We start from the raw sequence: 18,995 nt of genomic DNA on the forward strand, positions 1-18,995 counted from the left end.
CCGTCTTATGCTGTTAATTTAATTATCTTGATAATTATTTTGATTGGTTTCATTAAGTAAATTACGCAAAACTGAATATTGTATTGCTTTTTTAATAGAAACATTCCTTGCCAAATCAGCAGACCGCACTCGGCTTGCCCATTAATTAGCAATGATATGGTAGGCCTGGAAGCACTGTGCAGCAAATGTTGACATGCATTCTACAACTATTTTTAATATAACAGGTTAGAATATCAAAATGGTTCTTCTTGTTGTTTGTTTACACATCCAAAACAGTGCAATATTATGAGTTACTTCAGTCTAAGCCCATTGAAATTGGAGTAACGCTGTTTAGGATTGCACTCCAACCACATATATTTAGATCTATAGCTGTCCAGTAGCTTTGAAGGTTGTGATGTATTTTAATCATTAAATAATTCTAAAGCTATTTAAAAATAGTTGTTTTAAGTCTGTTAATATTGTGTTATTATTACTATGAGGACTGTGAACTGTAGTTTAATTTCATCTTAATGATGAATTCTTGAATGAAGTCCCATTGATGCTACTGGAGAATGAATTGTGGAGTCTGGGTAGATCAGGGCCCCAATAGCTGAAAAAAGGAAACTGGGACACTTAGAGGATCCACTCTTGGCTGGAAGGCCTTAAGCTGGGTTCACCAGTGGGTTGCTTCCAAATGGACAGACCAGAGAAATGTTTTGTTTCCCCCTGATGTGTGTTTTGACAGTGATCATGGTGGTTGGCACTGCTGTTGCGTTGGTAGCAGCCAGGAAAGAAGGTATGGAATTGGGAGGGGGACAGATCAGATGAGGGCAAGGAAGTCTAGACAAGGAAGTCTAGACAAAGATGTGTCTGTGCCTCATTCCAATACCCCTTTGAATCAGCAAGGGCCAGGAAATCATGCCAGCCAACCAGCCATCGGGCGTTAAAGTGCTGTTGCTAAATGCCAGATCAGGCCCAAATACAGATTAAAGCATTGTGTGGCAATGATTGGTGGTAAAGTGTTCTTCTCTACTATCATGGCATCTGAGCAAAACTGTCCAGTGGAATCATTCAAGGTGGTCAGAGGACTTTGGCGACTGGGCACAATCACTATGAGCCTGGCTTGAACAGCAGCCTTCTGTATCTTGTTTGCTAGATGTTTTTCAAGTAAAATTCCTCATATATATGACAGTTTGCACTTTGCAGTTATAGAAGATCAAAGCGCAGGCAACGTCATCAGAGCACAGTCTCATAAGATTTTAATGGATAATTTTAAGTTGTTCACTTCAGAAATGGACATTGCTTTGGGGAGGGTGTTCTACCACTTCTATGTTTGACCCTTGCCCAACTTGACTGATAGATAGATGGAGAGGATTGCCTGGCTGGATCTCTGTAATGGTGAATGCTTAATTGAAGGAGTAGATTATTACAGCATCCTTGAAGGACCTTCTTTAAGCCCTCCCTAAACTTCAAGAATCAAAACAACTGTTGACTTAGTGGGCAAATATGTGGGTGATCAGGTGATGGCTGTAGAATTCCAGGATCTCTAATGAAATGGATTATCAGGATTTATTTCAGTTGAGTTTTAGGCCTGGATATGGGACAAAGTCTTGGCTTAGGACCTTTGCTGGGAAAGAGATGGTAATATGACCTTATTGGGTCTTCTAGACCTCCTGACACTGATCATGGTGTCCTTTCTGGATGGGCTGTCTGAGATGGATGTCATGGGCACTGTATTTTGGTGTTTCTAGTCGCTGATCAGTTGCAATAGGTGATGCTGACAGACAACTTTGTACCCTCTGCCATTTGAAATATGGTGTCCTCCTGGATTCTCTTTGCTGTTCAACATGAAACTGCTAGACAGGCTATCTGAAGGTTTGGGCTGAGATGTCATCTGACACGGAGCTCTACTTCTGCTATTCAGCAGATGAGACAGTAGATGTTCTTAGCTGGTGTCTGATGGTGGTAATAGACTGGATGAGGGCTAATAAACAGAAGGTGCGATACTACTAATTGATAACAAGACCAGTTGTAGTTTGTGGTCTTCATGCTATGGATGAGATTATACCTCCCCCCTTTAGGAAGAGGTATGCAGTTTGGGTTGGGGTTTAGTGCTAAAGATTGAGGTAAAGATTTTCTCTGTGGTATACAATAGAGATGGGCACGAACCGAAATACCCACCAAAGTTCGGCACGAACCAGGCCAGTTCGTGGTTTGCAAACCGGCAGTTCGTCAGAGCCCATTTCTGACGAACCGCAACAAACTTTAGGCTGGTTTGTTTTTTGGTTCGTCACTGCAGACAGCCTGGTGCTGATCAATCAGTTTCCTAGGCAGCAGAAGATGGACTTCCTGCAAACCTGCTGGCCCAGAAGTGGCCTTCTGCTGGCCCGGAAGTGATGATTTGCTGACCTGACTGTGATGTTTTCACAAACCGGTTTGCGAACCGGGGCAGGTTCATGAAAGTTCGTGGTTTGTGAAATGTGACGAACCACGAACCACACGGTTCCTTTTTTCCCCCAGTTCATGCCCATCCTTAGTATACAGCAACCTAAACCAGCATTGGCTGGTTTGCTAACTGGACCTTCTTTGAGGAGCAGCATTTGGCATGCTCTGCTTATATCCAGACAGGGCTACTACAGTGAACTCTACAAGCACCTGCATTTGAAGACAATTTGGAAGGTACAGCTGTGATCTAGTAAACCCTCGGTAACCTGGGGTAAGGATATTTTATGACTCACTCTCTCTCATGTGTACCTGCACACCAATTAAAATAATAATTGAAAGCCCTGCTGTGCCCCATCCCCCACCCAGCATGTTCTAGGTGGATGCGGACCAGAGGCAGACTTCCTCAGTGCCTGCAATTAGAGTTGCCTTTCCTCATCCTTTATATTCTTTTAAGCACCAGGTGGAAACATTTTTGTTCTCTCAAGCCCTCTAAATCCCTTACAGTTTTTAAAACTATAACATCCTGTTTTAATTAGGCTGTGGCCTTAAGGGCTTTTCAAATGGTATTCTTAACATACTTCTTAACAGTTTTATCTTACAGGGATTGCTGGTTTTCTTATTGTATGTGGTGTTTTGACTATTTTTATTGATTTTTTAAAATTAGTATAGGATATTGAATTTCAACAAGAGGTGGGCTATAAATGAAGTGAATAAATAAATATTCATTCTGGAAATTGCCTCATGTATAGCTTTATAAAGAGGCGAGTTAGATATATCTTGTAAAACTTAACAGCGTATTAATTAGGGTGAATGTATGTAAAGCAACTGAAACTTTCTAACAGTTGAATCCTAAGCAGAATTGCATCTTTCTAAGTCCACTCAAGTCAGCGGGTTTAGAATGGTGTAATTCTGCTTAGAATGACACTGAAAAACACTGTATCTGATATTTACCCACCAAGTCCAATATATTTAAATCCCACCTAACTGGCAGGGTTTTTTTTTTTCTCCTGATCCTCCAGTTTAACTTGGTCAACGAAAAGTAAACCCAGAGAAGTTCAGGTTTAAACTTTGCTAAATCTTCAGGATGGGGATGATGGAGCAGCTTCTGAGAGTGCCTCTATGACCATCTGTCTGGAATTTGGGTAGAAATTAAATAAATAGGCAGGAGGATTGTGTGACCTTAAATTTACCTCCCCTCTCAACAAGGAAAGTTTGTAGATGTGTTGTGTCCTACATTGGGAATTGTAAAGAAAATTATATCAATTACTTGGAACCACTATGCAAGTTAGCTGCAGTTTGCTGTCTCATAATAAGATTCAGTATGGCCATCAATACTGGAAAAGTTCTCATCTCTTGATTTTATTTAAAAATAATATTAATTGAACGGTGCCTGATTTTAATGCCAAACTTGGATTAAAATATTTCTAGGACAGTATATGAGACTTTTCAGAATATTGTAACTTTTCTCTTTTGCTTTTTAAAAATCGGCAAAATAGTGGAAAATAAGCGTTCACAATTCCATGAATATTCTTTGAGTTTGTGTAGTTACATCAACCATGGTAGAGGGTTCCTCCCCCACCCTTTAAAGTAAAACGGTGCTGCTTATTGCTGCTGCTTTTATTTGATTAAAAGTTAGATATTAAAGTTTGCGATTCTTTTATATGGATATTGAACAATGCATTTGCTTGCTAAAAGAAACCCAACATATTCACAAACAGTTTGTTTAATTAGGCATACTTCCTGGAGTACCAGGTTGGAAAGTAAAGGATGGGTTTTGCAACTGGATAGAGAGAGGACTAAAATGACAAATGATAGGCTGTTCTCTCCCCGCCCCCCCAGTCTTGTCCAACATGTTTGATAGTCCCCATCATATTTTGTAGTCTGATGCCATGTAATCTATCAGAATTTTATTAATCCCATTAACAGAGGCAGCCATCTGGCCCACTCTCTGAGCTAGACCAGAGTAGTACTGAACTAGAATGATTGATGGCTCTGGAATTGATTAGTTGATCTGAGAGACAAATGAACTGTTTTGGCAGAGAATACCAGAGGTCACTGCATGTGGTCAGGCGCAAAGGCCTGCAGAATTTTAAAGAGCAGCTTCTCCCAACACTTGTAAAGTTCCCCTAAAATCAACGGAGTCAAAATAAAACAACCTAACACTTAAGAGTACATTGTACCTATAGCTTTGGCTGATGATTTAAATGTGTAGAATTAAACGTGAAGATTTTCTGTAAATTATGTTATGTCAGGAATATAGCACTTCTATTGGCACTGTGTGCAAAAATGCATGAAGGGTAGATACTACATATATCAGTCATAACTAATGTTGTACTGTAAAGAACTGAGCTGCTTACAGCCATCCAATAGAACAGTGTTTCCTAACCAGGGTTCCATGGAACCCTGGGGTTCCTCAGGACGCCATCAAGGGTTCCACAAGAAATCGTGGAGTAAAGAAAGAAAAATTTTGAATACTGTGAAAAGTTCCAAATATCCCTTGAAATATGGTTATAAGGTTATGTAAACTGACTAAATATACATAGCAGCTCTTTAAAAATTCATTTTCTTAACAATTTTTTTAGAAGTTATTGAATTGTGCTCCCCACCATCAGCATTTTCTGGCCTGCAGACGTTTTCATAGATAGGAGTTCCTCAGGATTTGAAAAATTAATTTAGGGGTTCCTCCATGGAAAAAAAAGTTGGGCAAGACTGCAATAGGAAGTTGCCGTAATGTCTTAAACTGTGCAGGTATACTGATTGCCTGCTATACATTCATTGTTTAGAAAGAGCAAGCTTTCATTTTCTTTAAAATGAAAGACTTGAGGGCTGTCACACTTTATAGACTGGTAGAGCTTGTACCTCCTACTTTTTTTTTTGAAGGAGCAGCAGCTCCAGCAGCTTTCTTCATTATACTGCCTGGCTTCCTACCCTGATCCTGCAATGATAGGGCAGTAACTGCTTAACTGTTTAACAGACCCTTGCTCCAAGAGACGTGTTGCCCCCTAAAGAAAAACGGAGCTGTTCCAGTGCAGGCAGGGAGCTTGTGGTAAAAAGGTCAAACCCTTTAACTATTTTGTTTGTGTGTGTGTGTGTGTGTGTGTCTTATTCAGAAGAGCAGGGAAACACTCACCCTTAAAGGAACCTGTTGGCATAAGTGATGTCTTATGCAACATTCAGTAGCAGAAGCAGTTACCTTATGTACACCACCAGCAGCCGAGCAAGTAGTGTGAGCAGAGGGGAGAACTCACTTTTAGCAGTAGCAGTTTGTGATTTTCAGAGCTAACTAAAACAGGCTTTCCCAGCAACTGTTCCGTCCCATAGGGAAAATGTCTGTATCTCCTGCAATTAAAGGATTGGGTGGGGGTTAATACGCTAATATGTCAAGGAACTGATCATCTGTGTGAGCCATTCGGGCTTTACTCACATTTCTCCTTTCTGATGAGCTCAGTGCATTTTTTAGTTTTATCAGGATAGACTAAAGTATTACTGAAGGATAGATTCCCTCACCATAAAAGAAAAACATGTTACATTGAGGGCTCGGGGGCTGGGCTTATATAGCTTTCCAAATGCATCCTTTCTTGTTAACTTGAATTTTGTGCATACTTTTGTCATGCATGGGCAATTGGCTGACACATGTCTTGTTATTCTCTGAGGACAGCACAGAAATGTACAGGCAAGTGGGCAGCATTTTCCCCCTGGGAAACCTGACTGATCAGAATAAACTTGAGTTATGGATTTATTCAGCCTGCAAAACCTCAGCTGGTATAAATAATTGAGAAAGCAAAGGTTTGTCTGCCGTGCATACCTCAGGGACACGTGCCTGCTTCTCTCCCTCCCCACCTCCCTTTCTTATGAAAATGATCCCAGTTGCACTGATAGATAATAACAACACCAAGCAATTAAAAGCTATGGGTGGCTGGAGAGAGGAGAAAAGGTTCAGTTAATGAGCTTTTCCTCTTCCCGTGCCCAGGAGAGCCTCAGAAGTGACGGGGCGATTAAACGAAGAGATAATTATAGATTATGTGAAGATGGGTCTCTTGGGGGTAAGAAGGTCTTGACATAAACAGTAACTGTTGCAAGTGTGTCTCGGCTCCCCTTTCCTTGCTTCATTGCGCTTCACTATGCTCAGCGGCACAGTGCCAGGCAGACAGGCAAGGCCACCTGTTTGCAGTGCACAGACCCTCCTGGGCAAGATAACATTCTTCAACCAGATCTTCCTCTACCATAACAATTAAATCTGTCCAGAAAAAAATGGGGGGGGATAGTGATGGATCCTAGCCATCCTGGCAGCTGGTGATTCAGTTTCAAAGATGACACAACACAAAAGCTGTGAACATGGAAGAGTTTGTGCACTGTTCCCAAAGATGCTGAATGGCTCCAGAGCCCTGGGAGAGTGCCTCTTCTTTTTAAAGCATAAGAATCTCAGCTTTGTGTTTTCTGGAAGGTTATTTGGATGGAGTGAGCTGTTAATATGGCATACAAAAAAGGGTCAGAAGTCATTTGAGAAAATCTCATATTTTCACTGAACAAAAATATGTACATAGGATTAGGGGGGGGGGAGGATAGTATTTTCTCCGTCACAATCAAGTCATGACTGTGTAAAGCAAATTTTTAACCTTTTTATAGAACTCTTCTAAGTATGCTAGTTTTCAACAATTAATAAATTGGCACTAAACAAATAACAGAGCTAGGGAAGTTGTGCGTCTCCATTTCCTGAACAGGTATTGTCACTGTTTTCATCATTTTTACTAATGATGTTTCTTCTTCTGCTAAATTGCATTGCTGCAACTATTAACCTTTATTAGGCATCAGAATTATGACTGCAGGAAACTAGTGATACCACCCCTACCCAAAGAGATTTACAGATTTATAAGTGGGTTGGTATCTCAAATGTTACTTATTTAGTGTTCTCTTAAGTTTTAATGGAGTTTTGAAATCAGAATGATGGAATACATTTATTTTCCATTACTAGTTCCTTTCTCAAGCTTTTGAGTAAACTACAACTCTGAATAAAACATTTTCTCTTCCATTTATTAATGCTAGGACAAATTGGTTGTTGTGGGTTTTCCGGGCTGTATTGCCGTGGTCTTGGCATTGTAGTTCCTGACGTTTCGCCAGCAGCTGTGGCTGGCATCTTCAGAGATGTAGCACCAAAAGACAGAGATCTCTCAGTGTCGACACTGAGAGATCTCTGTCTTTTGGTGCTACACCTCTGAAGATGCCAGCCACAGCTGCTGGCGAAACGTCAGGAACTACAATGCCAAGACCACGGCAATACAGCCCGGAAAACCCACAACAACCATCGTTCTCCGGCCGTGAAAGCCTTCGACAATACTAGGACAAATTGATTGTCATGGATATAGCTAGAATTATAGGATCATATTTGTTAGATTTGACCAAGAAAGTCATAGAAGATACCTGTACACACAGAAACAGGACTAACCCAGCCTCATAGCTAGACATGCCACAAAGGGAGTCTAGAGGCCTAGAATAGAACAACCTTGAAGAAAGGCATGAGACAGGAGTAACCCAGTTTTATAGCTTTGTGTTGACTAGAAGAGCCATCTAACTCGTATCAATATATACAATGTATTAGTCCCCAAGTGCAGAGAGTGTCTGAGAACGACAGGAATGTCTAACTTCACAAAGATGGGAACTCGAAGATGGGTGTATTGGTGGAGGGCTAAAAGATACTCCTATGTATGAGAAACTTATAATCACTCATTTTACATAAGCTCTGTTAAGGTAACAAGTAAGAAGAATGAACAATATTTATATATTTGAAAATGATCTTTCAAATATAGGTAACCTTTCCTGATGTTTGAACTTACAAAATAATTAGTTAGCCAAGAAGCAGGACAGTGGGTTATTATTAGGAGATGGTTCTGAAACCCTATAAATACAGTATGAGAAGCCGATTGGGAGCTTCTTCCTAGAAGAGGCTCCTTGCCTGTGACCGGCATATCTTTAGGTAAGATACCTAAAATGTTATTTGTGGTGTACCTCTTGCCAGGAGTTAAATGGTTTGATATAGGAAAGCTAACTAGATGCTTAGGGCTTCTTAAGTGCATGCCTGTATCTGAATCAGGCCTGACCAGAGTCATCCAGAACATGATGATTTCCAGTGCAATCTTTCCCTTTCATGTGTGAGCATCTAAACCGTTGGATCGGTGGGGTGTATGGCCCAAGTCTTGTAAACAGTAGTGACACGCTTGGAGTCCACTCTGCAAGTTGCTGTCTGTCGGTTTGGTCTCGCCCTGTTTTTAGTCTCTGTGGACCTCATCAATAAAATGTATAGAGCTTGAAGCAAACGACGACATTCAAAATGCAGCTGCCAAGCTTCATAGACTTCAAATACAATGATGATATTTTATTCTGCAAACTTATACATAATTAACAACGCTATAGGGATCAACTTTCACTTAATAGTACTGTGAAGGAGCTAAGTAAGCCTTTAGGGAGTTGATGTTATAGTAAATGAGGTAGAACCCCAGGGACCAAACAGAGGAATGCTTACTTGCATCTCAAACACTAACCTGTAGATTAGGTGTAGGCAACCTTTTTGGCTTGAGTGCCAGAAAAAGTACATTATGTACCTGTAAAGATGTTGGTGGGCCAACAAAGAGTGGGGAGATGAAGATTATACTCGACCATATGTACTGCAGAGATTGTGCTTAAATCTAATAATTCTTTTCATAAGAGTAAGAGCATAAAACAAGGCTGCTTTAGCAGTGTCAGTATGAAATATCCGTGGATTTTTTTTGTTTGACGCACACGCTTAGGAATGCAGTTGCAGTGGATGAAAATAGTATCTAGGTCCTAACAACTGCTTTGTGAGGAGTGTCCTATTCGCAAATGAGGACACCAACAGAGTAGGTTATACTAAAAATTTTGCCGACAAGACTACCACAGTCCATATTCTTATTTAAGCAACTGCTGCTCTATAGAAAGGGAGCCTATGCTTAGATTCCTGCTGTCTGCTAGCCAGCCTTTTTGACTTCTAACTACAGCCTGCATCTGGCTTTCAGTCCCCCTCCTCCCCAGCTGTTGTACCAGCCTCCCTTTCAGGCATGCAACACTTGGCCAGGTGGGGAGGCTTAGCCACACTATGTGGGGTCCTCCTGGCTTGAAGCTACATTTGAGAAGCTCTGCTGCCCTCCAGGTTGCCCCAGTCCTGGCTGGCCACAGATCTCTGGCAGAGGATGGACATTGAGAGTGGAAGCATCCCCTATGCATCTAGTCCCCTTACCCATGCTTGCCTCAGTCTGAACACACTGAGCAGCATGGCTATGTGCCTGCATAGTACAGCATCAGCTATTGGTGTGGGGTTGCTGACACTCTGAGTCAAAACAGATGAGACACCTGACATGTGGAGGACACGTGTCAGTTTCCCACAAGGTTCCCTGGGAAGTGTAGTGAGAAAGAACTTCTGCCAGGGAGGAAAGGGAGAGAATCCCTCTTCTCCCTAGCAGAGGTTCTTTTTCTAGGCATCTCATCTAGTCTGCTCGGCCCCCACTTGCTGCTGCCAGCCCACCTAAAAGCACTCCACAGCCAGAGGGAGCCGAGTGTGCTAGCGATAGCGAGAGGGAGCTGATTGCGCTGGTAGCAGTCTGTCAGAGGGAGCTGGCAGCAGCGATTGGCTTCTTGTCCCTCTCGCTGCTGCCAGCACCATTGGCTCCCTCTGACCACCACTGGCATGCTCAGCGCCCTCTCACCGCTGCCAGCACTCTCCCCTGGCTCCAAATGCGCTCAGCAGCGCTTTGCTTCCTCTGGCTGCGGAGTACTTTTAGGGGAGCTGGATGTGGCCAGAGGGAGCCGGTTGGACTAGACGAGAGGTCTGTGACCTCTGTGAGGGAGAACCTCTGTGAGGGAGAAGAGAGATTCTCTTTCCTCCCTAGCAGAGGGGCCAGAAAGAACTTTGTTTGATGATGATGATGATGATGATGCAGGTGCAAAAATGTGGCAGAACTGTACTCCTGGCTCAACTACACCTCTGCTTGTATGGCAGAGCTGCCCTACTGAGAAAAATGGTCTGTTGCACTGCTGTTTGGCATGCATGCTGGAAGGGAAGCGGCTTATCCCTGCTGTAGACCAAGGTTGTGCTTTTTAAATACATTGTTGTATGATACAGTTAATACCTAGCCATTGCAGTCATTTTCAGAGGCCCTGCTACTTTGTGAGTTCAGGCAGGTGGTAACCCGGGAGAGAGCCTTCTCAGTCATGGCTCCAAAACTCTGGAAATCTTTCCTCAGGGAGATTCGTCTGACCCCTTCTGTTGCTGCCTTCAGTCAGTGATTGATGACGTTTTGTTTTGTTTTGTTTGGCGTTCCCTCAGCGATCCTTCCTTTGTGCCCAATGCTTTTAAATGTTTTAATTGTTGTTTTATGTCTCTGTATGTTTTCAGCTCTGGTTTCTGTTTTAAAGATAGGCTGTCGTTATTGTTATTAGTTTTAATTGTTATTATTTTAATTGTTTTAAAATGTGGTTTTACTATGTATGTTTTAATTTCCTAGCTGTCTTGGTGGCTCTTGTGAGGACAGAAAGGCAGGGTATAAATTTTGTTAAATAAATGGATAATATGTTCCACCGTTGAAGATAAGGCAATTGCATGTTCGAATCCTCCCATATATTTTTTAAAATAATCTCGCAATTATTAGTGTGTCAGAGAGAAGGATTCAGCCTCACTTGTTCTTATTGTGTTGTGTCTAGAGAGTTTTTCAAATGAGCAAGCATTCAGACAAGAGTACTGTACTAGGAAAAATCTCAGAGTTCTGAAGAGTGAATCATGAAGTACAGAAGACTGAAAGAGTGAAGAAAAAAGTATAAATGCTACCCATTTATCCAACATTTTCCATCTCTATTTTGGTCCTTTTATTTCTTTAGAATATTTGTATACTCTACCTTTCTTCTGACACTCAGGACCCAAAGTGGGTGACAGGAATAGATAAAATACAAAAATGTTGTAAAGAAATGGAAGAACTTAAATACAAATCAGTTAAAACCTCAATATTAAATTAACTCAGTTAAAACAGGTAATTAAAATGTAGCGAAAACGGATAAAACAATTCAGACATTCTAGGTACTTTTTGGTATTTCAGAAGTGTGGTATGTGTCATTTTAAAGGCCTCATGCTTTTCATTTCTCTTGAATCATCTGAAATAACACCAATTAGGGAGTTGTTTTGTATTTCAGCTGTCAGGCAGCTAATTTTATCTTAGTCTTAACCAGGGCTTTTTTTCTGGGAAAAGAGGTGGTGGAACTCAGTGGGCTGCCCTCGGAGAAAATGGTCACATGGCTGGTGGCCCTGCCCCCTGATCTCCAGACAGAGGGGAGTTTAGATTGCCCTCTGCGCCACAGCCATGTGACCATTTTCAAGAGGTTCCGGATCTCCGTTCCACTGTGTTCCAGATGAAAAAAAGCCCTGGTCTTAACTTACAGTGGAACCCTAAGAAGAGTTACTCCAGTCTAAGCCCATTGTTTGTCACTTGAGACTGTTATAATGCTCCTGAGGATCGCCTACATTACACTTTATTCTGTCCTATGTATGCAAAGGCTAGAGCTAAATTTTTTGCTAAGTTGTTAGTGGGGCGCAATTTTACCTGATATTGACAAATTGGTTTTTTTGTTATCTGATACTGATTCATTTGTCACTAGCAGAGTATCCTTGTCTGCCTTAGCTGCAAAAAAGATTAGGGCCAAGATTGTTTCTTCAGAAAATTAACTTTTCTCATAATTATCTGGTCTCATTTCAGATGCTTATGATTTTACTGCATTTTAATACTGGTCTGATTTATTAAGGTTCTATTTTAATTGTATTTTATTTTTGTTATTTTAATAACTGTATTTTATGCTTGTATGATAAATTCCTACTTTTATTGTTCTTAACGCTGTATTGTGACGGCCTTTGGTCATATGCAATTAAATCTTACTACTACTACTACTACTGTTACAATGCATTGACATCAGTGTTCTTCCAAATAAATTCAATTCTTCATCTTAGTTGTCTCATTTCTGCCATGCATTCAATTCAGATTTGTCAATATTATCACTCTAGCTTGTTTACCAGTTACTGGAAATTAGGGTTTCTTGTGGTTTTGTCTAAATACCATAAGCAATCTTTGCCGCAGAATATATACCAACAGGAAGCATGTTATTTGCATGTAATCTATTGGCAATCTGTGTTTACTCAGTAAAATAATTGGATCTGTGGCAAAGCTAGCATCTCATGCTAGTGGAACTTGCATGTGTAGTGATACAGAACTTCTTTCTTATTTCTTCTTAGGGAGGAAGATAAAAACATATTTGACTACTGCAGAGAGAACAACATTGAGCATGTCACCAAAGCCATCCGATCCCAAAAAGTGGATGTGAATACAAAAGATGAGAAGGTATTGGGCCAGGGGAGGGATCAATCAGTTTTTTAGGCTAATATGTCCAGTTTGTATCTTTACCCTTTTTCTTTATAGCTACCCTAATTCTATTAATTATTTACATCTGTTAGTTTGAAGGAGCATCATCCAAATCTACAATTCTTAAGCAAGAATTATCTGATGCGTGGGTGGAGTTTGGGCTTGACAAGAATATGTTGGTGCCTGATGTAGAAAACACATCACCTCTCCTCTCGTTAATTAACATGGGACACAATCCAGAAGGATAGTGCATCTGACGAAGAGAGCTGTGGTTCTCGAAAGCTTATGCTACAATAAAGTTGATTAGTCTTAAAGGTGCCACTGGACTCTTTACTGTTTTGCGACTATAGACTAACATAGCTAACTCCTTTGAATCTAATCCAGAAGAGAGATCTCCTGAACAAACCTCATTGAAATGAATGGTAGGCTGTGCAAAGACTGCTGTGCTCTTGGTTAGTTTCCTGTTTTAATGGGACTGGTTTTGCAGGGTTAACTTCCTAGTAAATTGTGTCCCAGGTGAGCCTCCCACTCTATCACCCTTACTTGTGCTCAAAATTTGTTTATGATGGCAGTTTAACTTTATTTCATGATAAGGTAACAGTAATGATAGTGCAAAGGTAAATGCATATACTTTGACTGATTCAAGGAGTTCTTGATAAAGCAATAATAGTGGAAATAGTTCTTTACATGGGATGCTTATTAAGAAACCATTATTTTGCAGCCTTTTGCTGCCTGTTTTATATCTGTGTATTGGACTTTCCTGTTTATGACTCTTCAGTGACTGGTAGTGGATCTCAACCCTTTATCATGTTGGAGAAAAACATTTGTGAACATGGTTTTACTATTACGGTTAAAATCAGCCTGCATCACATGGGATGTTCTTCACTCGTCTGGCTTGCTTTATGTAGGGACGCCCAAATGCTTTCTGATTTCAGCAGCAAAGTTGCCACTGTGATGTATGAAATGGGCTTAGAAACGTTTGCACAGCAGCTAATTAAATGTCACTGAAGTTTATCTTTCTGTCAGAAGTGGGACCATTACTTTATAGCTCATCTGAGGGAGTTCTGGTAAACTGAATGTCAACTGTGATCCTTGAAAACTTTTACCACAGAGCACTATATTATCATCTGTGTCGCTCTGCATTCCCCTCCCCACCATGTAACGGTCAGACAAATCTAGTTTTTGATTCCAAATCTTTCTGTCCATTGTAATGCCAGAAAACTTCTATGTCTTGACATTGTTGAGATTTTGAGAAGTAAAACGTTAACAATGACAATTGTACCCACTAGTCGTCCCCTCCTCCTGTCTATATATTGAGGTTTCCCTGAATGTGTGGAAATAAGTTTTGTTTATTTGAAGAAGGGACCAGATGGGTGGAGCAAGGAAGGAGGGAATATAGATCTTCACTAATAATTCAGTAGTAGTGTTGAGAATGGACTTGAATGTAACTTGCAAACACTCCTTTTAAAAAACATGAGAACTTGCTGATAAAACAAATATCTGGGGATATGCACATCTGTGGCCAAACAAACTGCAATCTGTTTGTCCCGTTGGTTCTTCCTTTGCACACTGCCTGCCCATCCTGTTCTTGGTCCATAACACATGTAGCCTCTCAGCACATTGTGTTTTAGTGAACAGATGAAGTGCTTACACATTCATAGACTGAGACGCCACAAATTCAGTTGGGTTCTCTTGTAGCTCTAAGCAGATTTCTGCCCTTTGAGCCATGACATTCCCGGCTGGGGTTCTGAATGCTGATGGCATGGCCTTTTATTATTAATCAGAATTCACATGAATTAATTTGTTGAAAGCAGGGGAGGGAGTTTAAATTTCAAGGCTGGAAACTTGCATCCTAGATGAAGTGAACTGAAACATCTGTGTGCTTCTTAACAGCGTTTGCAATAACACTGTTAGGTCTATCATTGCTGCTAGAGCCCACAGGTTGTTAGCTTAATAAGATAAATTGTATAAATTTCAAGTTCAGAGATGATATATGATCAGCTTTACAGTTTTGATGCCATTTCTGGGCTACTGCTAGAGGCATTTCACCTTTTGGCACAGATGTTTCAGAAAAGCTGTTGTCCTCTCCAGGTAACATACTTCACCCTATGTCTGATGCTAATCCAGGATAGAAATATCAGGTCCCATCCGTAACCCTTTGGCTTTATCACCAGTGGAGCCAGCTTGTCCTTCCCCTTCCCCTAACAACTATTTTGAATTGGTCTATGTGGCCTCTGTTCACTGGAGGTGTGCATTTTGAATGCCAAGCTGTTTGCATTGTTGCAACCCATCACTTTCCCTGTATTATTTCCCTGTGTTATTTAAACCTCTTCTCTAGACTTGAGAAAGCATTGATTGCCTATGCTGAATCCTTGCTGGCTGGGAAAATAAGGGGAACACACGCTTGAGACAAGTTGCTGGGAAGACTGACAACTAAAAATGTAAAAAAATGGGCAAAATTTTTGAACACCCCCCCCCCCGCAGCATAAGTGGAATTTATAAAGGGAGGGGGGACTTCCATATCAAACATAAACTAGTATGGTAATTTATTATTAGTATTAGTATTTTTTAATTAAGAACATGACATGTGTTCTTTGTAACAGCACATTAAATTGTAGTGTCTGGTGTGTTTATGAAATTCAGAAGTAAAAATGCCTTTTGAAAAATGCTATGAATAGAGCTGCAAGCGGTTGCATCCTCATGCACTCAAGTATATGAGATTTTGCCAGCTGGGAAAATAGTGTAAATGTTGATAGTAGCACTTAAAGTAAACCAAAATAAGGTAATTATATAGGTTTTGATGGAGTTGTGTAAGAAAATAACCCATTTTTAGAGGAAGTTTGTAAAATAAACAGTCATATACATAATTGAGTAGCAATATTAGAATATTCAGTTGAACTTTTAATTCGTGTTCAGTGAATGTGGAGTAATTCTAGGCATGGGAGGAGCAAGAGACCGTGTTGAGTGAAAACCTTGCGACGGTGTTGTGTGTGCTTGACAAACTCACTGCATAGCTGGACCAAATACCTGAAAATAATTTTCTGTTTTTGAATATTGAATCTGAGATATTTGCAGTCGTGTGGATTAGCAACAGTAATATTTTAAAACACTGCTTCAGAGAGCATTTTGCTCATCCTGCTGAAAGATAAAATATTTCATCAGATTCCGTTCCCTCTTCCCCCCAATTTATCCCCAGAATTTCATTTTATCCCATTTGGGGTGTGTACGAGTAAGTGAAATTTGTGTTCCCTTGCAATCTCTCCCTGGCCTTTACAGTTCTACTGGCAGCCTTAGGGAGTCCTCAACGCCTCATACCAACAGAAATCTTATTCAATAGAAAGATCCTGATATTGAGTTCTTCATGATAACTAGATTCAAACTAACAGAAGGAAATACTTTTTTTAAACTGTTGTAAGAATCTTTCATATCTTGCCTCTCTTTGCATTCTGTCTCAGAGAACAGCCCTTTTTCAGACATGCGTGTGAAGACAAAATATACATGTCTGAAGAAGGGCTGTCATGTTCTTAGCCTTTCCGCTTTCTTTGTATGTGAGCAGCTCTGTGGCATGCATCAAAGCAAAATTTATGTGCTGTTCATTTGAGAAACTGTTATAGAACCTGGCCAAGCTGGCAGCATCTAACCACAGTGAGGCACGGAAGATTTAATAGGCAGGGTCAGTGTCCTCAGGCTAGATTTATGCATTTTTATTCCAAATCTCTGAGAGTATGAGACGTGCTCTTGTTCTTTTACAGGCAAAATGTTTCTGTGGGCAAAAAATTTAAACATTTTTGAATATCATTTTAGTCCCCCTGATTCCATGGGAGCAAAGAAAACTGCAAAACTGTTACATTTATTTATTTACTTGATTCATATGCCAGCTTTCTCCCCACTGGATGCCCCGAGTGGGTTGCATCATCCTCTTTTACTCACTTTTATCCTCACAACAACCCTGTGAGGTAGCTTAGACTGAATGATTAACCCAAGGTCACCGAGCAAACTTCTATCACAGAGTGAGAATTTGAACTTGGGTCTCCCAAATCCTAGTCAGGCACTCCCCACACTGGCTTGAGAGCAGAATTCATTTTCGCAAGAGTCTTTTGTCATTTAAAAAAAATTGTTGTCATTTCGGCTCCAGAAATACACAGGAAATATGGACAATAATAGCTAACATTTTTGAAGTTGGGGGTGGGGGGCAGTTTCCTGAACAAGCTTCCTGTGGTTAGGGGCAGGTCTTTAATATCCTTCAGTCAGCATTATATCTTCTTATGACTGTTAAGGTAAGACATAGATATATATAAGACAAATATATCAGAACCTAATTGGAGGAAGTATGCAGGCCAGCTTTAGCTCAGATTATTCCAGCTGGGCATTGGATCCATCAACAGCCTCAGATTGTAAACAGGGCCTTTCTTCTTTCACAGATACCCAGTGCGTATGGTAGCCAGCCCTGACTGTGCGTGTGTTGGGATCCAGCGACACTTTAGGATTCTGCTGGTGTACTATCCATTTATCAGTCCAGTAAATTCCATTGCTGAACTGGCAGAGGTGCTCTGCGGCTTAGTTTTATCATGCTGAGTTTTCCATGTGTGGTGGCTCAAGACTTCATTCCAACCTTGAGGCTATCCCAGGTTATAGTGGGACCGTTGAACGTCAAAAGAGCATACGCTAGGCTTCTTTTGCATTGTTGATCAGTAATTTGATGATATACTTGATGAACTGAAGTCCAGTCAATCTACTCAAGGCATGTGTGAATTTATCTGCCGCTTTACAGAAATGTAGAAGACCAGTTAGAATGGCCCACCCTTAAGGAAAAACTCTGGGTAATGTTTGAGAGAGTACCGATGTCTTTGGCAAAGTGTGGGATAGATGTCTGATAAGGGAAATTAACACTGGTTCTTCTGGTGTCCCTTCCCTTCGTTTCATAGGACTCTAGCCCCTTGGTTTACTGAAAAATTGGGGGACAAAGCTAGTGATGTGATATGAGTGACTTGAGACTGAAAGCTCCCCGAAGTCCAGAATATGCATGTAAGCTGTAAATGTTCCGCAGAAAGCACTTTGACAAACATTCATTAAAAAAACAGAATTCTCCATTGTGAAACTATATAAGACAGATATCAAAATGACCACATTATAATATTTATATACAAGTAGGGGACCCACAAGGACTTGCTGGGGGGCATATCTTTCCCCCCTCCCCACCATGTCTTCTTTCCTTTCCCTGCCCCTCATAGCCTCTCCCCCATTTTCTGCTTTCTTCTTTCCTTCCCACCTGTCTGCCCCATCTTCACCTTTCCCCTCTCCCGAATCCTCTCCCGTATGTCTCACTTGCATGGTGGTGAGCCAGGCCTAGTTGTATGGTGTGAAATCTGCCAGGACTTCTGGAGGACACATTTCTCTGTGTCTTCTTCCCCACACTATGTCCTCTTTCCCTCCTCCTGGTGGCCTCCATATGCTCATATTTCCCTACATCCTTTTCTCCTTCAAACCCCCTAAACGAAACCAGTGTTTCCCAACTTGTGGATTGGGACTCAGAAGTGCATCACAGGCCAGCCCTCCCTAATGGCCACCCCTACCCTTTGCATTGCTCTGTCTCTCTCCTCTTCCTCCATGCCAGCTTTTCACATTCTCACTTCCTGCTCCCTTTGCAACAATAATGAGGGGGGAAAGCCATCTAGTAACTAGTAACTTGAGAGGTGTACACATTTTCCTATGCAGAGTAATATTTCTGTAGGAAAATCATCATGCATGAAATGGCTTCTATAAGAACCAATTTTGGTGCTTAATCTGAGGCAGTGATTTGATCTGGTTTTTGGAAATGTAACACATGACCCTGGAAACAGTATCTTCCGTGACATAGATGAGTCGGTATTTTTTCTTCATATGTATTTTATTGATAAAGAATCAAGTAAAATGTGTCCTGGTGGTTACTAGAGTCAGTTTCTTAGAATCTTAAAATGGGATTAGAGGGAATTAATGGAGAAGAGGAGGGTGATCAAAGTCTGGAATGTAGTTCTCATATCTAAAGGCTGAATACTTCAGAATGACACCTGCCTAGGGTTCCTAGTAGGATGTGATTGTTGCTTTCTCAAAAATACATGGTCGAAAATGGACTACATTGGATGCCAAGGTAATACTTTGCCTATGGCACTGTACCAAGTACAT

General features: G+C 40.9%; 1 protein-coding gene across 1 annotated transcript in view; it reads left to right on the plus strand.

Annotated features, from left to right (window-relative positions):
- The window catches only part of ACBD6 (acyl-CoA binding domain containing 6), a 172,390-nt gene that overhangs the window by 61,225 nt on the left and 92,170 nt on the right, over positions 1 to 18,995 (plus strand). The window contains exon 5 of the mRNA XM_054981553.1: positions 12,707 to 12,812. Within this exon, the coding sequence (XP_054837528.1) occupies positions 12,707 to 12,812 (106 nt within the window). The remainder of the gene's footprint in view (positions 1 to 12,706; positions 12,813 to 18,995) is intronic.

Source organism: Eublepharis macularius, chromosome 5 (assembly GCF_028583425.1).
Source record: "Eublepharis macularius isolate TG4126 chromosome 5, MPM_Emac_v1.0, whole genome shotgun sequence".
Lineage (NCBI taxonomy): Eukaryota > Metazoa > Chordata > Lepidosauria > Squamata > Eublepharidae > Eublepharis > Eublepharis macularius.